Here is a 24,511-nt window from a genome sequence, read left to right as displayed (position 1 = left end):
TTTACAAGCTCTGAACAGTGGCACAACAAAGGGTAAAATGGTCCATTACATACCGAAAAGCTCTCGAACGTGTCCACATGACACAACCTTTATTTACAAGCCTAAAGAGGCCACCAACCCAACTAACATGGGACTATTAAGCCTTCGGCCGCCCGTCTACCTGCTGTACAAGGCATGAACATGCCAAACGACACGGACATACATAAGCATTACATCAAACACCCTGTTTCGAAGTTTGTCCGTGACATTCTCCCCCACTTATCCCTTCGACGTCCTCGTCGAAGCCTTTGTGAACACTGCAACTCTTCGCCTTTGCTGAGTCTTCAATCTTCTGCTCCAGCTGCAATGCGCCTCCTGGCTCCCAGCCGCTTTCCGCTGCTGTTTCTGAGTAGTCGAACATTTGATCCGCCATGCTGCTTCAACTCGCCAATGACTCTGACTCTGGTGTAGGGTTGGCTGAGTTATGTTGATCCTCGTTGATTCCTGCGGATCCACCAAAATGAAGGAAAAGACCATCCTTCCTGCGCCAGTCTCTCAAAAATTCCACATGCTGCTTGAACTGGGTGGATGCTTGTTGGAGCTTTAACGAGCATCGCCTCGCAAACTTTTGAAGTTTTGGGTCCTTCCTCCACAACATCTGCTCATTGACTCTTCTTTCAGTTAGTTGTCACATCCAAGTAGGTTCGCATCACTTCCGCTTTCGATTGGCATTTCGTTGGGAAATGAAGCGGACAATCTACTCTCAGTAGCACTGATCACCGTTGGTGAGGATTTGGCAACTGTTATCTTCCATTCTCTTCGAAGGGTCTTTGAACTTGTGCAGAGCTCCTCTGCTGGATAGATAAGAGAATTGGGGTACTCGGTTTCGCCCATTCTCTTAAGAGTTGAGAAGGCAAAGGTTACTTGACTTCGCCCGCCTCCTCGAGGTTGTACTTCATGCATCGAGCTGGCTACTGGCCTTCGCTTGCTCTTTGCTCACACTTCTGAAGCACTTGAAGTGTTTGCACTCCTTGCGTTGAGTTAGTTACTGTGATTCACCTTCTCAATGCCATTGAACTTCTGGAATGCAGGAAGTTTTCACCCCAACTTGGAGTAATTCTCTGATAGATAAGGTCGCCTCTGGGATTGTACCGTCTTCTCCATCAACCCTGCCGCCTACTCCACTGAGTAGCAAAGGTACAGCACCGCGTACGGCTTGCTTCGTTCCTTGGTTGTGCACTCTTGCATGACCCGAAGTCCTTCACTTATGGCTATCTTGATGAGAAACTTGTTGACACCGGTCTTACGAAGTTTCTTGGCCTCTGCCCTTCAGCCTTGTCTCGGTACTTGGAGATTGCCTCTGCATGCTCCACCTCCTCGGCCCCTTTCACGACCAAGCGCTCTCCCTCCATGAGAGCAAGGGATCAATGACTTTCACGGAAGTCCCGCCTCTGCGGTACCATGGCGCTACTATCCATCGCCTCGCCTCTGAATCCCTTTTCTTCACAATCAGTAGATATGTCTCTGTGGCACTCCTCTGAGTCCACCTCCATTCTAACTGATGCTTGATTTTGGGTAGCTAAGTCCCTCTGGACTCGTCGTCGCTTCCTCGCCCCTTTCGACCCCCTGCTTCAACACCTCTGTGTTTTCCAAGCAGTCCGTTTTGTCGATGGAAAGACAGACTACAACTCCCATGCATGGCCTCTGCCATCACGTTGTAGAGTTTGCACCGATTCTGTTCTCCTTAGCTTCATTGGTAGCAACGTTCGCTTACTCGACCTTGTCCTCTGACTTGTCGGGCTCCCTTAAGCGAATATGAACTCTGGAGCAGTCTAACTCTCCAGCTGCTTCGATCATACCTCTGCATGATCAAGTCCCTCCCATGGGACCTTCTGGTACTTGCATTCGAACTTTTCCCTTGGTAGAACACAGCCCCCATATGCTGATGACCAAGGTTTTCATCCGATGCAAAATTCGATGCACGCACGGAAGACCCGCCTCTGCGGTACCATGGCCTTCACTCATTGAATCCATAGCCCTTCTTGCCGTCGTGTTGTTCACCAAAGCGGAGCTCCCAGTAGCTCCCGATCATACCTCCATATGATCTCATCCCTCATGGGACTATGTCGTGTGTGTCGCATTGCCATGAACTGTTCCACCACGATCCGCTGCACCATGTCGCCTCCTGGTGACATCTCCATTGCATTCTGATCCTTGTGGAATAAACTCGAATTGTGAACCCTCCATGTGTGGCCTCTGCCAATACATCGCAGGGTCTCCTCCACCTTCGATTTTGTTCGCTCCTTTGGCAATCGACCTTCATCCACCCACTCTTGGGTCACACCTAGATGAAGCACCGCTCTAGGACAGTCCGTCGCTTAGTAGCTCCCGAAGTCCCCCGACTTCGCTGCAATTAGTGCACCATTGTCTGGATCCTGGGCCTCTGCCCCTACCAGCACAATCTCCGCTGCGCACCGCTTCCTTCATGGCAACTTGAATGGCAACACTATGGCATATTCTTCAAGAGTACCTGCCTCTCTGTCCTCTTGCCCCGTGCTAAGGCCTTCTGAACCCAACTTCGCCTCCGCAAATTGAGTCGCCTTAGTTCCTCCATCAAATGCTCCTCCGAGATAAGGTGCATGTGCCCCGAAGCTCCCTTCGTCTTTGGCACCATGCAAGATGAGTCCGCTCCATCAGAATGAAGGACCCATGGAACAACATGATTATACTCCTGCCTCTGTAAGAGTTCATGTCCTTGACCTCTGTCTAGGGAAAGCACTGTGCCTCAGCTCCATGTTCCAACTTCTATGCTGGCTCCCTTCAAGCGGCTTGAGTACTTCGCCAAGTTACACCCAAGTTGCTCCGCTCCTCGTGTTTGCATTGAGTCGATGGTGGCCCTTGAGTCCACCATTCCACGGGTCAACCCTTCCTTGAGTCCGATCTCCATATCGACTCCAAGTGTGTCTCCATTTGAGTTGCTTTGGATTGCTCCCCCACTTGATCTCGCAATGCATCCACCAATGCATTCTCTCAAGCGAGATCATGCGATGACTCCTCGCCGCTTGCTCAGTCCATCGAGCTTCGTGGAGTTGTTGTTTGTTGAGGTACTCCTCCTCAACATGTGCAGTCCGTCGCACATGATTCTCCCTCTGGAGAGTCGGGACTTATCCATCCTGGATAACTGTCCCATTGGAGTAACATCTCTCTTCGTTTCGGAGACCACCATCCCCTTGGACTACTCCGATCTGCTGAACAAACTGTGCATTGTTCTGCCTCCTGCAAACGCACTTGCTAGATTGCGACTCCCCGTCAATACAGTCCCCACTGCACCCCTCAAGGCCTAGCAACATGCTGAACTCGTTGCACACTTCAGCCTCCTACGGACGTATCCTTCACATGCCGAAGAGAAAGTTTCAATGCTCCATGGCGCCGAGTCTCGGTCGCCTTGGGATGGCCACGAACATTCCATCGTCCGCATATAAGCCCATGCATGAGTACCAAATTCTTCGAGTTAGCAATTCCCCTCACATCTGTGAGCTTTGCATAACTCTTTTGGTCGTTGAGCAACTCATTCCACCTTGCATGGTCTCATTCTTGCCAAGCGCCTCGCTTGCCTAGAGCACCATCAAGTATAGTTGTCAACGTTGAGCCATAGCTCAAACTCAGCCATCTCAACCTTTGTGCGCTCCAAATTCTTCCAAGCTTGCCTGTTCTCGTGGTGCCTCTTGCGCGAAGGGTTGGCCATTCCTCTGAATGCCAATGTTAGATGCCCGCTCCTCCGAGTGACTCCTTTTCCCTACATCTCCATGCCCGTTTTCCCCCAAACGGTCGCGCGTGTGCTGACTGCACTCAACGCAGCCCCGCTAGGTCCCCCACGTTTGCATGCTAAGTGTTTCTATGAGTGCTTGTCCCGCTCTGATACCATAATGTCACGACCTTAGCTGATTTTGCCTAAGGCGTGCGGCACCCTTGCGTGTCCGTCCGCAAAGGTCAGCCTCCCCGAAGCCTCCCATCGTCCCTTAGGACCAACAAAAGAGAGAACGGGCTAGAGAAAACGCCTTAATCGAGATCCACAAGCAAACATCTCCGAAAAACACTTCATAGACAATGCAAATTACAAACAGACTTTACAAGCTCTGAACAGTGGCACAACAAAGGGTAAAATGGTCCATTACATACCGAAAAGCTCTCGAACGTGTCCACATGACACAACCTTTATTTACAAGCCTAAAGAGGCCACCAACCCAACTAACATGGGACTATTAAGCCTTCGGCCGCCCCTCTACCTGCTGTACAAGGCATGAACATGCCAAACGACACGGACATACATAAACATTACATCAAACACCCTGTTTCGAAGTTTGTCCGTGACAGTGCGGGCTCATACTTTGTTCACTAACAGCAAGCGATCATATTAGTTTCAGGACAATATTGCATAATAATGTGTCTTATCATATCAACACATCGCTATTTCTTGTTTCATCTAACGAATCGCATCGCATAATCTTCACCACTTCGTCTTCTCCACAGCCACAGCAGCAGAGCAGTGCAGGAGCAGGTCACCTTCCTCCAAACATGCCGAGAATCGCTCGCGACAAATCCCACCTCTTCACCGATGCGGACACCGTTAGCTTCAGAGTCCCGAGGAAGCAGCCCGGCGACGGCGTTGCAGATGTCGGATGGCCATTGCTCCAGATGCACTTGCTCTCTCCTGCACGCCATTGACGCTTGCTTCTCCTTGTCTTTGCAGGAGCACTCGGATGATCCAACCTCGACCACCGCGCAAGCCGTGCGCTCTGCATGGCCGGAGGAGGACTCAGCGGCGGTAGGGGCACGGATTCAGCAGGGTTCTTTGGCTGCCCAGGTTCTATTTCCCATTCAAATGGAACTTGGCCACAGGCTCTGTAATAAACCCTGGAGGAACGCCCTACAGATCTAGCAGAATCACCAGAAGAAAGGCGATCACAGAAGACCTCGGAGTCCTGCATGACATCCTTCGTTCCCTTCATAGTTTATGTTGCATATGAGCTGAACTCTGGTGCAACTATATAGTGGAGAATGGGTGTAGAACTCGTAAGAGGAGACCTTTTAAGTGTCTTTGCTTTGAAGGCTAAGTAAGCTACTTGTTAGGGTAAACACCTTTTTCTTAGCCGTGACCCGGGGGGTCGTCTCGGCTCGTTCGGGGGTCCGAATGGCGAGGATCTCCCTAGGGCGTTGCTCGTCTCTGCCAAGGCGGTCGGGCGCGGCCTCGGCCTCGGGGCGACGCTGCGACTTCCTCCGGGCAGGGATGCTGCGTATCCGAACGGGGGCCTCGGCTCGGTACCTGCACAAAGGTCGGGTCGGGATGCTCCACCCGACCCTTCCGATGATCAAGTTAGAGAGTGACGTGGAGGTCGTTTTCCTTTCAGGAGCAAGTCCCCCTCTCCTTCTGGCTCGGGGGTGTTTATAGGGGGACTCGGCATTACCGGGCGCGCCATCCCGTCAGTCGGGGCCGTACCTCCGATAGCGTCCGACATCGCCGAGGATGTTGCGTAGGGGACCGGGGAATCGCAGGGTATGGGCGAGCTCCAACCGCTACCTACTTTTGTCTCGTCCTACTGTGCTGGGTCAACTGAAGGGGGCTGTGGGCTCAGCGAGGCTGTCGTCCGGACGCAGGTCGTCACCCTCATTGCTCTTCCTGGGGCGCCGCGCCTGTCCACGTGCGGGGGACGTTGCCAGGAGTGGGGTCCGCCATTTTTTGCCATATCATATCCCCCCCCCAAAGGAAGCCATGGCTCGGCATCGGACGGCGGGGATTCGAGGCGTGGCTTTGATCGGTAAGCGATGGTTCTCTTCGCGGTTAACGATTGAGGCATATGTCCGGGGCAAATAGGCCGCGCTGCATAGGTGCTTTCGGCGACACGCGGCCGAGGAGCACGTCTCGGGCGGGCTGGCCGCGCCGAGAAGGCGGTCTCGGGGACATGTGACCGAGGAGCACGTCTCGGGCGAGCTGGCTGCGCCGAGGATGTGGTCTCGGGAACACGCAGCCGAGGAGCACGTCTCGGGCGGGCTGGCCGTGCTGAGGACGTGGTCTCGGGGACAGGCAGCCGAGGAGCACGTCTCGGGCGGGCTGGCCGCGCCGAGGAGGTGGTCTCGGGGACATGCAGCCGAGGAGCACGTCTCGAGCGGGCTGGCCGTGCCGAGGACGTGGCCTCGGGGACATGCGACCGAGGAGCACGTCTCGGGCGGGTTGGCTGCGCCGAGGACGTGGTCTCGGGGACATGCAACCGAGGAGCACGTCTCGGGCGGGCTGGCCGCGCCGAGGAGGTGGTCTCGGGGACATGCAGCCGAGGAGCACGTCTCGGGCGAGCTGGCCGCGCCGAGGAGGTGGTCTCGGGGACATGTGGCCGAGGAGCACGTCTCGGGCGGGCTGGCCGCGCCGAGGAGGTGGTCTCGGGGACATGCAGCCGAGGAGCACGTCTCGGGCGGGCTGGCCATGCCGAGGACGTGGTCTCGGGGACATGCAGCCGAGGAGCACGTCTCGGGCGGGCTGGCCGCGCCGAGGAGGTGGTCTCGGGGACATGTGGCCGAGGAGCACGTCTCGGGCAGGCTGGCCGCGCCGAGGAGGTGGTCTCGGGGACATGTGGCCGACGAGCACGTCTCGGGCGGGCTGGCCGCGCCGAGGAGGTGGTCTCGGGGACATGCGGCCGAGGAGCACGTCTCGGGCGGGCTGGCCGTGCCGAGGACGTGGCCTCGGGGACATGCGGCCGAGGAGCACGTCTCGGGCGGGCTGGCCGCGCCGAGGACGTGGTCTCGGGGACATGCAGCCGAGGAGCACGTCTCGGGCGGGCTGGCCGCGCCGAGGAGGTGGTCTCTGGAACATGCGGCCGAGGAGCACGTCTCGGGCGGGCTGGCCGCGCTGAGGAGGTGGTCTCGGGGACATGTGGCCGAGGAGCACGTCTCGGGCGGGCTGGCCGCGCCGAGGAGGTGGTCTCGGGGACATGCAGCCGAGGAGCACGTCTCGGGCGGGCTGGCCGCGCCGAGGAGGTGGTCTCGGGAACATGCGAAAAGATCGTCGTTCCTCTTAGGCGTCGAGGAGTCGCAGTGGCCGTTCTCCCTGTCCTTCCCTGCAGCGACCTTGGGTCCGCATTTATGATGGGGTGTTCGTTGACCTTTCCTGATGCGATGAGTGAGTGTGCGAATGAGCTGTTGGCCGCTATGGGGAGACGAAGGGACGTCTCTCCCGGCGGGATTTTTCCTATGTAAACGGCGCACTCGGCCCGTTTCTCGATTCTTGTTGCTGAGTCTTGTGCCTCGTCGTCCTTTCTGTCATCGCGCTTTCTCCTTTCCTACGCCGTCACGCCCCAATCGCTCTCTCGCCGTCCCTCTTGTTCGTTCTCAAGCCGGTAAGGATGCCCCTCTCGCTTGTCTCTCCACCTTTGTCCCTCGATAGAGCCCGGGAGCGCACGCCTCCGCCCTCCCCAGACGAGGAGGCGGCGCGAGCCCTTGAGGCTCTAATGTGGCCGCACGACCTCGACTCGGCGGTGAGCGGGTCGTTGCTGGAAAAGCTCCGGGAGCGTTTTCACATCCCGGAGGAGTTTGTTCTGGTCGCACCCGATCCGGGGCAGCGGTCGTACGACCCGGTCCCTCGAGGTTTCGCGCTGACTCAAGATGCCCTAGAGGCTGGGTTGCGCCTTCCCCTTCACCCTATCATTGTCTCCTGTCTTTCTCTGTGGCGGATTTCGCCTTCCCAGGTGGCGCCTAACTCATGGCGTTACCTAGTAGCGTTCTTAGGGGAATGTTATTACGCTAACATCACCCCTACCCGAAACCTCTTTCTCTCTTGTTTTCGCCTTCTCAAGGGGCCGGGGGGCTATTTCGTGTCAGCCCGGACCGGCTTTCGCGTCGGGGGGGCCCCTTCGAATAACAAAGGGTGGAAGGGGTGGTTTTTTTACGTTAGCTGGTCGAAGGATTGGGGCTTCGGAGTTCGGTGGGCAGTGAGGGTAATAGATAACACAGTCCCGGACTTGAACGACGAGGAGCATCGGGACCTGAAGAGGCTTCGGGCAATCCTTCCCGGTTCTCAGGCCATCCGAGCTATGACCGAGGAGTGGCTGGCCGAGGCGGGTCTTAGCCCGGCTTTCGGGGGTACGTTTATAGCGGGTGTTCTTCGTGTCTCGCCTGTTCCCACAGTTTGTGATAGTTTGCTTGTTTTCCTTTGTAGGAATGAAGTTTCTGTCACTACGCGGTGGCCGCTCGTCGTCGGCTTCTTCCCCACGCCCGTCCGTCGCTCTCTCTCTGCATCCCTCAGCCGACCCGTTGCCCGGCTTGGCGGACGCTCCGTTAGAGATCCTGGAGGGGCGCCCGTCAAAGAAGGCGAAAACAGCTGGTCCCGGGAAAGCCAAGGCGGGGGCCCTCCCTTCGACAACCGTTGGCATAAAGCGGGCCGTTCGGGATGAAGGGCCTTCCCAAGTGGACGGGTCTAGCCAAGGGGCGGCCGGGAAGAGGTCGAGCCTGCCTACGGTGGACGACCTGTGCGGGCTACGCACGGGGGCCGACGAGCCTCTATGGTCGTTGGTTATGGGCGAGCTTCCTCCGGGGGAGGCTTCCGACCCGCTAGTCGCCCGCTGGAAAGGGCTATCCCGGGGGGACAAGGTATGGGCCGGGGGAGATCCCTCGGCCGCTTTTCTTCGAGGCGTGCTCCACCCCGACTTGGCTCGGGACCTATACACCCTGCCCTCGGAGGCTATGCTCAACAAGGCGGGGAGGTTTCTGACACTGGTAAGTGTTTTGTTAACTTCAAGTGTCTTTGTGACCGTGCGTTGACCCTCTTTCTTCTGCGGTAGGGCCTCCACTACTCGATGGCGCTGATGGACCGAGTGCGTGATGCTGGCCAGGTAATCTGGAACCTCAGCGAGTGCAACTCCGAGCTGTGCCACCAGCTAGAGGAAGTTCGGGCCAGGTCGGGCCCAGAAACGGTGGCGGCCGCGGAAAAACGCGCGACCGACTCCGAGGAGGAGGTGGCGCGCCTGAAGGCGGAGCTCGAGCAATCGGGCAGTTTGGTCAAGGAACTCGAAGAGTTTCTCCGTTTGGATCGGGCGGAGCTGCGCCTACTGAGGTCGGAGGCGCTTGGCCTTATCAAAAGGGCGGAAAAGGCCGAGGCTGAAGCCCGCGCAGCTTCGGACGCGCTAGCCGAGGAGGTCCGCCTTCGCCCGTCGAAGGATAAAGAGACGATCGAAGCTTACAAGAAGTCCGAGAACTTCGAGCTTGGATTGACCCGAATGGGGCGAGTATCCTACGAGTACGGATACAGAATCGCCCTAGGTCGCTTCGGCTCATGCCCTCCTGGCTCCGAGGTGGAAAGGGATCCCTTTGCCTCCCATCCCGTGGATCTGGAGGTGGACATGCCGGAGGACGTGCCATTCGACGACCGCCCGAAGACTCCAGGAGAGTGATGAGCGTTGTTTTTTTGTATGTCGGAGTCGAGGTCGAGGGTGTGAGGGGTTTTCTGTATGAGTTTTGGTTTCTGTTCCTCATGGTTATGGTTCTGTATCCCCTCCTTTTTAATAAAATGCTCTTTTCTTCTGATTTCCGTGTTTGCGTAGTGCCCGCGTCTTCAGATGAAGTATTTTCTAAGGTTCTGTATGTTCCAAGTCCGGGGCACGGGGTCGCCATCCATTGTTGCGAGTCGGAACGTCCCCGGTCGGGATACTTCGATGACCCGGTAGGGTCCTTCCCACTTCGGGGCCAGTTTCCCCCTTACTTGGGTTGGGTGGCTGACCTCGATTTTGCGCAGGACCAGGTCCTCAATCTTTATCGACCGGGGTCGCACCCTCCGGTTGTAGACCCTTGCCACGGCTCTTTTGTAAGAAAGAGCTTTCTGGTGTGCGCTGGCCGGTCTTTCCTCGAGCAGATCCAGGTTGGATCGGAGTCCTTCATACGAGGCCTCTTCGCTGTAGCCTGCTGTCCGCGGAGTTGGGACGGCTACTTCGGATGGTAATACGGCCTCGGTCCCGAACGAGAGGCTGTAGGGAGACTCCCCGGTCGGGGTCTTGGGGGTAGTGTGCAGCGCCCACAGGACGCTCGGGAGCTCTTCGATCCAAGCCGATCGGGCAGCGGACACCCTCCTCTTGGGACCGTCGACGATAGACCGGTTGGTTACTTCAGCTAGCCCGTTCGCCTGGGGGTAAGCCACCGAGCTGAATCTCAGCTGAATTTTGTGCTCGGCGCAAAACTTTTGGAACCTCCTGCCGGCGAATTGAGGTCCATTATCGGTGACGATGGACTGGGGCAGGCCAAACCGTGTTATGAGGTTTCTCCACACGAACCTTTCCACTCGTGACTCCGTAATGGTGGCTAGGGGCTCGGCTTCGACCCACCTGGTAAAGTAGTCCACTCCTACGATGATGTACTTCCGCTGGCCGGAGGCGGGTGGGAGAGGCCCGAGTATGTCCAGCCCCCACTGCGCGAATGGCCAAGCACAGTCGACGGGGGTGAACAGGACCGCCGGCTGTCGGGCGATGCGGGCGTGCTCCTGGCATGAGCTGCATCGCCGCACGAAAGCTTTCGCGTCCTGGCGCATGGTCGGCCAGTAATACCCCTGTCGGAGTATCTTGTGCGCCAGGGCTCGTTCGCCCATATGTTCCCCGCAGGCCCCTTCATGCATGTCGGACAGAACTGTCCGGGCTTCGTTCGGCTCTAGACAGCGTATCAAGGGGCGCGAGAAAGACCGCTTGTACAACCGTCCTCCTTCCTCAGAGTACCATGCCTGCGTCCGACGCAAGCGTCGAGCCGCTGTTTCGTCGTCGGGTAGGGTCCCGTCTCGCTTGAAGCGTAGCATCTCTTGTACCCAGGTGGCCGGCGCGTCGTCCGTGACGGTGGCGACGACCTCTATGGCTCGGTGGGGGAGCTCTTCGGTCTCGGGTCGAGCCCTGGGGGCCGAGCCGGACGCCAGTTTTGCCAGGGTGTCGGCTCGCTGGTTCTCGCTCCTAGGAACATTCGACAATTCAAAATGGATGAACTTGGTGGCAAGGTTTTTTACCTGTGCCAAGTATTTCGCCATGGTCGAGTCCCGGGCTTCGTATTCGCCGTCGAGCTGCCTAGCCACCAGCTGTGAGTCGGTGATTACGCGTATGTCGGTCACCCGCATCTCCAGCGCCAATCGGAGCCCTGCCAGGAGAGCCTCGTATTCTGCTTCGTTGTTGGTGGCCCTGAACCCGAAACGGAAGGAGCGCTCAATCGAGCGGCCATCAGGTGTCACCAGCACCAGCCCTGCGCCGGCGCCCTTTGCGTTGGCCGACCCGTCTACGTGGAGAGTCCACGTGTCACGCGGTGGCTCGAGTTCTTCGCCTGTACTCGGGGTCAGCTCCGCGATAAAGTCTGCCACGGACTGGGCTTTAATGGCGGTCCGAGGCGTGTACTGTATGTCATGCTCGCCGAGCTCCACTGCCCATTTGAGGAGGCGCCCTGCAACGTCGAATTTAGACAGAACGAGCCGAAGCGGCCGGTCAGTTATTACCTCTATCGGGTGGGCCTGGAAGTAAGGGCGGAGCCTTCGCGCTGACAGGACGAGCGCTAGTGCCAGCTTTTCGATTGGCGGGTAGCGTCCCTCTGGTCCGCTTAGCATGTGGCTGACATAGTAGACCGGCAGTTGGTCGCCGGAGTTTTCCTTGACCAGAACCGAGCTGACCGCGTGCTGAGAGGCGGCGAGGTAGAGGCTCAACTTCTCCCCTGGGGAGACTGACACGAGTCGGGGGAGGTTGGCCAGGTGTTGCTTCATCTGCTCGAAGGCCCTTTCACATTCCGCCGTCCATTGGAAGTTTTTTGGATACTTCAAGGCCTTGAAGAAGGGGAGGCAGCGATCTCCCGATCGGGAAAGGAAGCGTGATAGGGCGACTAACCTCCCGTTAAGGCGTTGCAGGTCTCTGATCGTCCGAGGGGGCTACATGTCTATGACAGCCTGGACCTTTTCCGGGTTGGCGTCAATCCCTCTCTCGTGTATGATGAATCCGAGGAATTTTCCCGAGGTTACGCCAAAGGCGCACTTGGCAGGGTTGAGGCGTAGGCCGAACTTTCGCAGGGTGTCGAATGTTTCAGCCAGGTCGGAAGGATGAGCTTCGGCTGTTCGGCTTTTCACGATCATGTCGGCGACATATACCTCCATGTTTCGTCCAATCTGGTGGGCGAACATCCTGTTCACCGTCCTTTGGTAGGTGGCCCCGGCATTTTTCAACCCGAACGGCATGACTTTGTAAAAATATATCCCTTGCTCGGTGAGGAAAGCTGTGTGTTCTTGGTCTTCGGGTGCCATCCTGATTTGGTTGTACCCGGAGAAGGCATCCATAAACGAGAGACGGGCATGGCCGGCTGTGGCGTCGACTAGCTGGTCGATCTTCGGTAGGGGGTAGCAATCTTTTGGGCAAGCATTGTTGAGACTGGTGTAGTCAATGCACATCCGCCAGCTTCCATTAGGCTTTTTGACAAGGACTACATTGGAGAGCCATTGTGGGTACCTGGCCTCTTCTATGAAACCGGCCGCCAGAAGTCGGCTTACCTCTTCTCGGATGGCAAGTTGCCGATCTGGGGCCTGCCGCCTGGGCCTTTGTTTCACCGGACGGGCATCGGGCGAGATGTTTAGGTGGTGTTGCGCGACTTCCGGGTGGACTCCTACCAGGTCAGATGGCGTCCAAGCGAAGATGTCGGCGTTGGCTTGCAGAAGGCCGACGAGCTGCTGTTGCTCCTGTTCGGGCAGTCCTGACCCGATCTTGACTGTTTGGTCGGGCCTGCCTTTGATCAGTGGTAAGTCGATGGTGGATTCCTTCGGCTCGGGGCGGGGGGTCGGTTTTTTTCCCTCCCGGGGGTCCTCCAGCGGGGACTGGATCCTCGCTCTCTTGTTTAGTGATACGGCGGTTAAGTAGCAACGCCTGGACTCCCAGGAGTTCCCCGCTACTTCTCCGACCCCATCGTGGGTCGGGAACTTGATGGTTTGGTAGTAAGTTGAGATGACGGCTCGGATCTTGTTGAGGGTTGGTCGTCCGAGGATGGCGTTGTATGCCGTGGGGAGGTCAACCACTAGAAAGGAGGTCATCACTGTCTTTGTCCTCGGGGAAACTCCCAAAGTTAGGGGTAGGGTGATAACCCCTAGTGACGAGATTGAGGCGCCGGTGAACCCCGTGAGCGTTGAGCATACCGGCTTCATGTTCTCCTTCACCAGGCCGAGCTTTTGGAAGGCGTCCCAATAAAGTATATCGGCCGAGCTTCCAGTGTCGACCATGATCCTTCTTACTTGTGCGTTGGCGATTCTGGCTGATATCACCAGTGCGTCATCATGTTCGGCTGGCACGGGTCCCCCGGTCGGGAAGGTGACTTCGGGGCCTTTTTCATGTTTGGAAGCTTCGGCTCGGGAGGCCCTGGCGTAGGCCTTTCCGCCCGCCATGGAGTTCCCTCCGGACGCTGGCCCGCCGGTTATGACATCTATGTGCCGCTCGATGGGTCCCTCCGGGCGTGGCGAGAACTCCTTTTCTGGCCGGAGGTATGAGCCGAGGTGTCCTCGGCGGATGAGCTCCTCAATTTGCCTTTTTAATTCTCGACACTCCTCGGTGTCGTGACCGGGCTGTCGGTGAAAACGGCAGTATTTAGAGCGGTCCGCGAGTTCGCGCGGGCTATTCATCGGGTGAGGATCTTTGAGAAGACCTTTCTCCTTGATGTGGAGAAATATTTCGGTCCGGGAGGAGTTCAGGCTTGGGGGAGGGGACCTGGGTACCGCATTGTCGAGTCCGCCAGCCCTACGCCGGGAGGTAGCGGGCTGTTGCTGCCGGGGCTGCTCTGGCTTAACCCTCTTGCGCTCGTCGCGCCTTCCAACCATCCATGCTTCAGCAGCGACGAACTGGTTTGCGCGTTGTAACATTTCGGGTACCGAAGTGGGGGGTCGCTCCACCAGAGACCAAAAGAATCGGGTAGGCCGCAGGCCCATCATGAATGCCTGCATCATCAAAGAGGGGTGAGCATCAGTCAGCCCGCGAATTTGTATGGTGAAGCGGTCCACGAAGTGAGAAAGGGGCTCGTCCTCCTTCTGGTTGAGCCCGAGGAGCATTGCCACCGACGGCCTCGGCTTGGCGTGAGCCAGAAAGTTAAGTTCGAAATCCTTGGCCAACTGGTCGAAAGAGGCGATGGACGCGGTCTTCAGATTGTTGTACCACGCCCGGGCTGGGCCTCGCAGGGTTGTCGGGAAAGCCCTGCACGTCAGGGCGTCGGACGTCCCATACAGCGCCATCTGGGTGCGGAAAGCGGCTACGTGGTCAGCCGGGTCGGTGGCGCCATCGTAGGCGTCTAATGAAGGGAGCCGAAAATGCGGCGGGATCGCATGCTCTTGAATCTCGGGGGTGAAAGGGGACCCCCGGTGTTGCTCGGCCCCCGGGTCTCCCCTGGTCCGGCGAACCTCACGCTGCACCTCGTCCAGTCGGCGGCCTACGAGGCGTAGCTGGGCCCACAGGCCCTCCGCCAAGTCTGAAAGCGGGGCTACGGGCGTCGGGTGCGTCGCTGGGTCCTCCGCTCCTCGGCTCCCGGGTTGGGTCGATTGGCCCGGAGGCGAAGTGGGAGACTCGGGAAGCGGTGCGGGGTTCTGGGCGGCGGACCGTTGCCGTGGTGGAGGCAGGGTTGAGTGCGAAGACGTTGGAGGAGAGACCAGCGGAATGATGGTCTGCATCACTCCCGTAAGAGCCCGGACTTGGTGTGTGAGGTCGTAGAAGGCTTCAGGCGGCACGGGGGACGGGCCACCGGGATTGGCGATGGGCGGCGATAGACCAGGGTCGTTGAACGATCGCCAATAGCGCTCCGAGATCACAGCGGGGCGCTCGTCCCGAACCCCCTCCTGTTGGGGATGCTCTTCCGTTGCGTCGGTCGTGTGCGACCTGACGGCTGGGGGTTCGTCGGAGTGAGCCTGTTGATCGCTTGACATTCGGACCGGCCCTCCTTCTAGCGCCATTATGTTAGGGTAAACACATTTTTCTTAGCCGTGACCCGGGGGGTCGTCTCGGCTCGTTCGGGGGTCCGAATGGCGAGGATCTCCCTGGGGCGTTGCTCGTCTCTGCCAAGGCGGTCGGGCGCGGCCTCGGCCTCGGGGCGACGCTGCGACTTCCTCCGGGCGGGGATGCTGCGTATCCGGACGGGGGCCTCGGCTCGGTACCTGCACAAAGGTCGGGTCGGGATGCTCCACCCGACCCCTCCGATGATCAAGTTAGAGAGTGACGTGGAGGTCGTTTTCCTTTCAGGAGCAAGTCCCCCTCTCCTTCTGGCTCGGGGGTGTTTATAGGGGGACTCGGCATTACCGGGCGCGCCATCCCGTCAGTCGGGGCCGTACCTCCGATAGCGTCCGACATCGTCGAGGATGTTGCGTAGGGGACCGGGGAATCGCAGGGTATGGGCGAGCTCCAACCGCTACCTACTTTTGTCTCGTCCTACTGTGCAGGGTCAACTGAAGGGGGCTGTGGGCTCAGCGAGGCTGTCGTCCGGACGCAGGTCGTCACCCTCATTGCTCTTCCTGGGGCGCCGCGCCTGTCCACGTGCGGGGGACGTTGCCAGGAGTGGGGTCCGCCATTTTTTGCCATATCACTACTCATTGTTGCATGCCAGTCATGAGGCTTGAAGGATGGCGGCAGCAGACTCTTCTTTTCCATTCAATGTTTTGAGTATTCGGAGAGATGGAGTGCTGCTCACTGCTTTTATCTTTTTCCATCAGTGGCTTGTTTTCTTCTGTCGATGCAACTGCATGAGTACAAACCTCCACTATAAGATATGATTTATGAGAGTAATAATAGCAGTATTTGCTTAATATCATTTTGTGACTATAAGATTTGGCTAAAACTTGAATCCGAAATTGCGTAGTCATGCTGGTCGATGGGAAAACACAATTCGACCCCTTGCGGTCTAATTAGGACCCACGATTCGATTAAACCCGGCCCACATTGCATATGGGTTGGACTTGGCGGTCTAATAATAGAGGCGATGAGCAGCAGGTGGAATTGTCCAACGAAAGCTGTGACGTTCCACCGGTCTCCTCCATCCAAACTCGGTCAAAACGGCATCCTCCGATATAATCGCCAGAGGACTCTCTCCGCCTCCCGCTAGAAGGCATACGAGCTTGTGGAGGTTCTCTCCATCTCTCTTCCTATATATATCACGCTCCCCTCCTCTGCTACCATTGGACACCAATCCCTACACCTCTCCTATCTAAGAAGGCCAAAGGCCAAAGGCCAAGGCCATTTCCAAATGGCCTCCAAACCCAGAGCCCTCCTCTCCTTCCTCCTCCTGGCCCTCTTCCTCTCCTCAGCTGCGGCTTTCGATGTCATGGAGATCCTCGGCCCTTACCCCGACTACTCCACCTTCACTAAGTACCTCACCGACATGAAGCTGGTCGACGTGATCAATAGTCGTCAGACCGTCACCGTCCTCGTCCTCGACAACACTGCCATCGCTCCACTCAGTTCCCTCCCCGCCGACAAGCTCAAGAGTGCCATCTCCGCCCACATCCTTCTCGGCTACTACGACCCCTACGTCCTCGACGGCGACCTCAACAAGTCCGCTCTCCTGCCCACCCTCCTCGGTTCCAGCGGCGCCGGTTTGTTGAAGTACACGGAGATGCCCGACGATCAGATGGTGTTCGGGTCGGCCGCGCCCGGCGCTCCTCACGACTCCATGGTGATCAAAGTCGTCGGAGCGAGGCCGTACAACCTGTCGGTGCTCCAGATCGACAAAGCCATTTTGCCGCCCGGCATCGGGAGCGCGGTGCCCGCGACGTCGACGCCGCCTGCCGCTACACCCTCGAAAGCAACGGCTGCGCCACCGACGACAACGCCAGCGACGTCTGTCACACCGTCACCGGCTCCTGAGAACAACGGTAGTCCTGTCGTCCCTGTGGCAGCTCCTGCAACTAGCCCCTCGGCGTCCGCGGCAGCTCCCAAGCCAATCACCAGCACACCTGTTGAGGCTCCAAAGCCAGCCACCAGCGCACCTGTCGAGGCTCCTCAATCGAGCAGCAGCTCACCTGTTGAGGGTCCACAGTCGAGCGCCAGCGCACCTGTTGAGGCTCCACAGTCGAGCACCGGCACACCTGTTGAGGCTCCACAGTCGAGCACCGGCACACCTGTTGAGGCTCCACAGTCGAGCACCGGCACACCTGTTGAGGCTCCAAAGCCGAGCACCGGCGCACCTGCTGAGGGTCCAGAATCGAGCACCGGCGCACCTGCTGAGGGTCCAGAATCGAGCACCGGCGCACCAGCTGAGGGTCCAGAGTCGAGTACCGGCGCACCTGCTGAGGGTCCAGAGTTGGGCACCGGCGCACCTGCTGAGGCTCCAGAGTCGAGCACCGGCGCACCTGCTGAGGGTCCAGAGTCGGGCACCGGCGCACCTGCTGAGGGTCCAGAGTCGAGCACCGGCTCACCTGCTGAGGGTCCAGAGTCGAGCACCGGCGCACCTGCCGAGGGTCCAGAGTCGAGCACCGGCGCACCTGCCGAGGGTCCAGAGCCGAGCACCGCCGCACCTGCCGAGGGTCCAGAGCCGAGCACCGCCGCCCCTGTTGAGGGTCCGGAGCCGACCACCGCCGCACCTGTCGGTGCTCCAAAGCCGAGCAGCAGCGCACCTGTAGGGGCTCCAAAGCCGAGCAGCAGCGCAACTGTCGGAGTTCGAAAGCCGAGCAGCAGCGCAACTGTCGGAGTTCGAAAGCCGAGCAGCAGCGCACCTGTTGGAGCGCCAAAGCCGAGCAGCAGCGCACCTGTTGGAGCGCCAAAGTCGAGCATCAGCGCACCTGTTGGAGCGCCAAAGTCGAGCCCCATCACTCCTGTAGCAGCTCCAAAGAGCAGTCCAAGCAAGTCTGCAAAGGCTCACAAGGCCAGAAACACCACCGCGGCCGCAGCTCCGCGGTCTGGCGCGGCCACCCCAGCGGAGTCTCCGAGGACCAGTGCCGCCGCCCCCGTCATGGATGCAAGTGCAGATGCACCCGATTCAAGCATTGGATTACCACCATCGTCCACAGCACCTGCAGAAGCGCCTGGCCCGAGTTCTTCAGCTGCCCGGGTGGTTGCAGGTCTGACCCTTGGGCTTACCATGGGTGCTGCTGCTATCCTTGGTGCCATTTGAATTGGTTGAAGAGGAGGAGGGTTTTGATTGTGTGGGTTTGGAAGGTCTCACTGTTGGGTTTGGAATCTAACGTTCGTTTTGGTTGACATTTGTATTCGTTCATTCATCTTTTGTTATACCAAATCTGGTAGGAGCAGGTTGTCCACACATTGTGCATGGATTGGATGTGCGTTGACTACAAGATTTCACCACCATCGTTGAGTATTAAATAAAGACATCTCAGCGTTTGACTTGTGTTGTGGGAAACAACTTTGAGCTGTGGCCTCGGGGCCGACGTGGCTCGGTTCGGAGGGGACCTTCGGCCTCACACCTGCACGAAGTGTTTTTGTGTGTCTGTCCATTCTCCTGAGGGTATTTATAGGGAAGCTTACTGCTTCTTGATTTGCAGGGGACAGGTTGGTAGCGTCTGACTTTGTGTTGGCGTGGCGTGAAGAATTGAGCTTTGGCAGGATGTTAATGCGCTTCGGTCAGCGTTCCGGTTTGCATTGACTCATCAACTTGGAACCTGAAACAATTAATGTTGGTACTTATAATGCACATCAGGGGAATCGAGCCAGGGTTAGAACCGTGGGAGGGTACTGTTAGTGTAAACAATCTTAAGTCGTGACCTCGGGACCGACGCGGTTTGGTTCGAATCCGGATACAATTAATGTTGGTACTTATAATGCGCATCAAGGGAATCGAGCCCGGGTTAGAATCGTGGGAGGGTACTGTTAGTGTAAACAATCTTAAGTCGTGGCCTCGGGACCGACGCGGTTTGGTTCGAATCCGGGGTCTTACCGGGATGCTCCTCCTGATTGCTGAGATGGCCGATCACGGTGCTCCAATTGGGACGGGGTCGCTATTCCCTCCGGGCAAGAGCTCCTTGCCTGTACGTTCAGTGGAGACCTTCGGCTTCGCACCTGCACAAAGGTCGGGTCGGGGTGCTCGGCCCGACCCCTCCGACGATCAAGTCAATGAGTGATCATGAGGGATTCTTTTCTTTAGGCGAGTGGTGTCTGCCCTTCTTCAGTCGGTGGATCGGGTGCCTCATCAAGTCGACAGCGTCATGATGCATCATTTGATGCAGCTGTCATCACGTGGAACACTGTAAACAAGGATTAAGCGAGGGTGGAGGTTCTCCATGGCCGAGACCTCGGTCAGGAGAAGCTAGCCACAGGATCCTCAACGTCTCACTGTCTCCAAAGTGGTCTTTCACCAGATTGATTCAGTCACAAGATTCTCTTGCCACCGAAGCCTCCACTTGTGTTCATTCTTCTAGAGAGTCAAAGAAAGGGTGGCTGCAACGTCGTGGAAAAGGTGAGTGAGCATCTCTCGTCAGCGACAACAACGACAAGGCTCGGCTTTCCTTTACTTCGTGAAGGCCACCTTCGTAAAGCGTCGAGGGCGGCGATGGATGGGAAGCGAAACGAATTTCCTCCTTCATTGTTTTTCTCCGTTCCTCTTTTTTAACTGTTTCCTCAAAAGTTGTCGGATCTGAAATAAACAAAGTAAATGTTGAGTTATAAATTTCTGTCAGTGATCTGAAATTTCTTAGAGGGGTTTCATCTGAGGAATCCGAGTTTGAACTGCTATTGGGTGAGGCTGACGATGAACTTATTGGAGCAGGATCTGTCACTTGATTCTGCGGAGTGTCTAGTTCTGCTGGAATCTGCATTTGTGTTTCACCTTTATTGGTCTCCCAATTCCAACTTGCCCTTTCATCAAACATAATATTTCTATTAATAATAACTTTGCCACTAACAGAGTTATATAATCGATATGCTTTAGATCGTAAAGAATAACCAATTAAAATGTATTTCTCTGATTTTTCATCAAGCTTGTGATGATTTTGTGAATTCACTAAAGCATAAGCAATACAACCAAAAATTCTTAGATGTCTAACACTTGGTTTCATACCATACCAAGCCTCAAAAGGAGTTCGATTCATAACAGCCTTTGTTGGTGAAATATTCAACAAATAAACTGCTGTTGCAACTGCTTCTGCCCAAAACTGATTTGGAAGATGTTTTCCTTTAAGCAAACTTCTTGCCATTTCAACGACGGTCCGATTCTTACGCTCAGCTACACCATTTTGCTCCGGTGTATATGGTGCTGTCAATTCTCTGTGAATACCATTTTCTTCACAAAAAGAACTAAACTCATTAGATAAAAATTCACCATATCTATCTGTCCGAAGTATCTTTATATATCTACCACTTTGCCTTTCTACAAGTGCCTTGAATTTTCGAAAATTATCAAATGTTTCATATTTCAATTTCAAAAAATATACCCAACTCATGCGACTATAATCATCCGTAAACAATAAAAAATATTGACTTCCACCAAATGATTTTGTATTCATAGGTCCACATAAGTCAGCATGAACTAATTCAAGACAATTAGATGCTCTCCATGCTTTTCCAATAGGAAATGATTTTCTACTTTGTTTGCCATAAATACATCCTTCACATACATCAAGTGTATTAATCTTAGGCAATCCAAAAACCATTCCTTTTTAACTTAACAACCTTAAACCTTTAATGTTAAGGTGTCCATATCTTAAATGTCATAAACTAGACTCATTCTTTTGAGTTGTAATAAGCGCATGTCTTTCAATATTTGACACATCAAGTGGAAACATCTTGTTTTGTGTCATGCAAACATTTACTATAATCAAACCTGTTTTCTTATCTCTAATAGTGCATGAACCATCATCAAATATTACTGAATATCCATCATTTACTAATTGTCCAACACTCAACAAATTATGTGATAAAGTAGGAACAAAGAAAACATTATCAAGGTATTTTACCTTCCCTTGCTTTGTCTTCACCTCAATTGTTCCTTTCCCTTCCACTTAGATTTGCTTGTTATCTCCAAGTCTAACATTCAACTTGTGAGTCTCATCAATATCTCTAAATATTGATTTTATGCCTGACATATGATTAGAACATCCACTATCCAAAAACCAAATATCATTTGAGATGTTATGAATTTGTGAATGAGTCATAAACAACTTACTATTTTCTTCATTTTTCTCCACATAGCTTGCTTGCTTTTCTCTTTTCCAGTAATTTGCCTTCATGTGACCAAACTTTTTACAATAGTGACATTGAATTCCACTTTTGTAATTTTGATCATAATTTGATTGCCCTTGTTCATCAAAGTGTCCTCTTCCTCTTCCATTTCCTCTACCACGAAATCCTCCTCTGCCACGTCCTCTTCCTGTTGATTTTTTGTCTTCTTTTGAAGTAGACCTCTTCCATTTCCTCTACCACGAAATCCTCCTCTGCCACGTCCTCTTCCTGTTGATTTTTTGTCTTCTTTTGAAGTAGACCTCTTCCATTTCCTCTACCACGAAATCCTCCTCTGCCACGTCCTCTTCCTGTTGATTTTTTGTCTTCTTTTGAAGTAGAAAACTCCTCCTTAATCTGAAATGCTTTTTCTTCACTTTTTTCAAGTGATCTGTTCAACCTTACTTCATGTGCTTGCAATGAACCCATTAGTTCATCAAATGAATAAGTAAATAAATCTTTTGATTCCTCAATTGCGGCAACAACATGATCAAATTTCGGAGTTAAACTTCTCAAAACTTTTGCAACAATTATATGATCAGGAAGATGTTCACCATAAGATTTCATTTGACTAACAATTTCAGTCACTCGAGAAAGAAAATCTTGCACCGATTCATTGCTTTTCATGAACAAAATTTCAAACTCACGACGGAAGGTTTGAAGTTTTACCGTAATCACCCTTGATGAGCATTGAAATTCATTTTGAAGTATCAACCAAGCTTGCTTTGAGGTTGTCGCTGCTGCAATTCTTGAGAAGATCGTCTCATGTACAGCTTGTTGAATGAAGAACAATGCCTTTGAGTCCTTCTTTCTATTCTCCCTCAGCCTGATTTCGTCATCTGGATCTGCATATCCATTCTCTATTAAGTCCTAAAGATCTTGAGACTTGAATAGAGTTTTCATCTTGATACTCCAAAATTCATAGCTTTTACTCGAGAAGATAGGGATAAGGGGTTGAGACACGGAATTGCCGTTAAAAGCCATAATGCCCAGTTCATATTGAAACTAGGCTCTGATACCACAAATGTTGGGGATAGAGGAGCAAGGAAAAAACAGAATACTACGATACGAGTAAAAAGAATCCTTTTGACTCAAGAAAACTGATGTAGTATTAAAAGCAGGAGGATTGAAAAGACACTTACAAGATACCAAATGCACACAGACTCTCTATCTTCCTCTCCTCAATCTCTCTTTCTCAATGTATATACCAATACCTTGCTACATGAACTACGGTCCTATTTATAGGACCTAATGAAAACCACCCTATAACTACTAGATCATAAGGTGGTTAATGAAACCACCTTATAACTACTAGATCATGATTCAAGTGGTTATTGAAATCATCATGTAACCACTAGATCATGATAATAATCTAGATAGATAACTAGAATCAAATCTCAACAAAAGCAATAGAGTATTATTTACTTTATCAACCAAAATGAGCATAATAAAGCAACAATCTATTACGAAAAATATGGTTGATGCCTTTCGATAGGATCCGGATTCATATGCATAGAATTATATGAGATATCTCTAAGGTGAAAACATCAAACTCCCTAAATGTTACCTACATGAAAATTATGATCAAGAGAGGTTTTCCGACTCAGTTCCTTCGATAGTCAAATTAGTAATATGAGATATACAAATATGAATGTATGTCATTCAAAGAAATCTTCTTGCCCTCTATTTTAAGTGAGCTTTTATACATGATTATAAAGGTAAGAAAGAAGCTTACGATTATTTTTTTGATTATAAAGGACAAGAAAAAAAGCTTATGATTGCCTGCTTTGGATAATCCTCCATGTGGGCAATTGGGTCAAGGGGTGACCTTTGTCTTCTCCTTCCTCTTTGGACATCATGTGGTGGTGATGTGTTGGATGATGATTAGTCGATAATGTATTCCCACATATTGAATATCGAATTCACCCAACTCTACTAACATTCTCAATAGTGGACCTGAGACGTTGAATAAAAATCTATTAAAGTGGTTGGTTGGTGATCATCTATATGGCATGTGCTTAAAAATAGGGGTGGAGCTTTCTTGCTGTAAGTATTATTGAAAATACTATTAGGAAATCTAGGATATCATCATATGCATAGTAGAAAAATAGAAAACAAAAACCTTAGATTTCTTGCATAAAATAGTTTCTTATCGTCGTGTGAAGATTGGTGTGCGAAAAAAATGTAAAATCGATTAACTACACATATATAAAAGATGTGTTACCTAAAGAGATCGTATATCCCTAAAAAAATTATATATCTATGGGAGAGGTTGAAGGGGGTCAACTATCCTCCTCTCTTATAGTGATCCATACGACATGCACTGCGAAGATACTCTTCAAATCATTGCATAATCCTTTTTCCATATGCACCATGCAATCAAGAAGGGGTCGGGCCTTCTTACTATCTACACACCCCAAACTGGGGTGTTTGGCTGAGGAGAAGCGGGAGAGGTTAGTATAGGAGGTGGTAGCAAAAAAAGGTCTAGCTTATGCCCTTTTAGTTCTCCCATATTTATAGATGTTATTGTCAACTTAACCATAATGGGTCCTGCTCTATTGCGCATTGGATCTCCATCTAACTACCTAAGCCTCTTAGTTTAGTGGATTTCTACCAAGTAATCTCTCATTGGCTCTTATTGGATCTTATCCACACGATCCAATAATTCATGGGTTTATTAGATATCCAATAAGATAGGGGCTTAACGAATATCTCATATTAGAACCTCTACTTATCGCAACACCTACTATATGTGTGTGATTCTCTAGGTCCAATTTCGAGTTGGCCGTGAGTCATAACTATCAGAACTCATTCTGGCTCAGTAAATTATTATTTTTATAATAATTCATATGACTCATCGACTACGAACATACTTATCCACTATACTATAGTCCTCAAATGATATAGAGGAATCTCATTCATTCGACTAGTCTGTCCACGTGTGAAAAGGGTGGTTGCTGTTGAAAAATCTTAGGGTTGACATCACATGCGCAACAAAAGAACAAAAAACAAAATCGCTAATTCTCAAAGATATGTTCGTCGTTGTGCGAAGATTGGTACATAAAAATCCACGAAATAAAAAACCACGTGCGAGATAGATTGTGTTACATAGAGATATCGTATATCCCTGAATCCCTACAGATCTCTAGGAAAGGGTAAAGGAGGTCAAGCACCCTCCTCTCTAGTGATGATCCAAATAACAAGGCTGCGACGACGCTCTTCAAAACTTCAGGCATGTTCTGAGGTGGAGAAGAGGAAGAGAATATGAGAGGAAGTAAAAAGCTTTAGCCTATAAACAATTGAAACCCTCATATTTATAGAAGTCTCATGTCAGCTTAACCCTAATGGATCATATCCTATTGGGT

General features: G+C 53.2%; 3 protein-coding genes across 3 annotated transcripts; 1 reads left to right on the top strand and 2 right to left on the bottom strand.

Annotated features, from left to right (window-relative positions):
- Positions 1 to 9,574: 9,574 nt before the first annotated feature.
- Positions 9,575 to 11,737, bottom strand: LOC135635929 (uncharacterized). Its single transcript, XM_065147400.1, has 2 exons — positions 10,422 to 11,737; positions 9,575 to 10,337 (listed from the first exon to the last, which is right to left on the bottom strand). Exons 1-2 carry the CDS (start codon positions 11,735 to 11,737, stop codon positions 9,575 to 9,577), a joined length of 2,079 nt encoding a protein of 692 aa, XP_065003472.1.
- A 1,285-nt stretch (positions 11,738 to 13,022) lies between these two features.
- LOC135635916 (uncharacterized) lies at positions 13,023 to 14,662 on the bottom strand. Its single transcript, XM_065147384.1, has 2 exons — positions 13,244 to 14,662; positions 13,023 to 13,058 (listed from the first exon to the last, which is right to left on the bottom strand). Exons 1-2 carry the CDS (start codon positions 14,660 to 14,662, stop codon positions 13,023 to 13,025), a joined length of 1,455 nt encoding a protein of 484 aa, XP_065003456.1.
- A 1,562-nt stretch (positions 14,663 to 16,224) lies between these two features.
- On the top strand, positions 16,225 to 18,090 carry LOC135635908 (flocculation protein FLO11-like). Its single transcript, XM_065147375.1, has one exon. The coding sequence runs from the start codon at positions 16,225 to 16,227 to the stop codon at positions 18,088 to 18,090; it is 1,866 nt and encodes a 621-aa protein (XP_065003447.1).
- Positions 18,091 to 24,511: the final 6,421 nt, after the last annotated feature.

This window comes from Musa acuminata, chromosome BXJ1-3 (assembly GCF_036884655.1).
Source record: "Musa acuminata AAA Group cultivar baxijiao chromosome BXJ1-3, Cavendish_Baxijiao_AAA, whole genome shotgun sequence".
NCBI lineage: Eukaryota > Viridiplantae > Streptophyta > Magnoliopsida > Zingiberales > Musaceae > Musa > Musa acuminata.
The sequence above is the reverse complement of the archived record's forward strand: the minus strand, read 5'-3'. Positions and strand labels throughout refer to the sequence as shown.

Excerpts from the sequence above, each read along its gene's own strand:
- LOC135635929 (XM_065147400.1), bottom strand. The coding sequence starts at position 11,737 with ATGAAGCAACACCTGGCCAACCTCCCCCGACTCGTGTCAGTCTCCCCA. Across the intron at positions 10,338-10,421 it reads TGTGCTTGGCCATTCGCGCA|GTGGGTCGAAGCCGAGCCCC; the intron begins GTGGGGGCTGGA and ends CTACTTTACCAG.
- LOC135635916 (XM_065147384.1), bottom strand. The coding sequence starts at position 14,662 with ATGCAGACCATCATTCCGCTGGTCTCTCCTCCAACGTCTTCGCACTCA. Across the intron at positions 13,059-13,243 it reads CCAGAATCGCCAACGCACAA|GACAAAGACAGTGATGACCT; the intron begins GTAAGAAGGATC and ends AGTTTCCCCGAG.
- LOC135635908 (XM_065147375.1), top strand. The coding sequence starts at position 16,225 with ATGGCCTCCAAACCCAGAGCCCTCCTCTCCTTCCTCCTCCTGGCCCTC.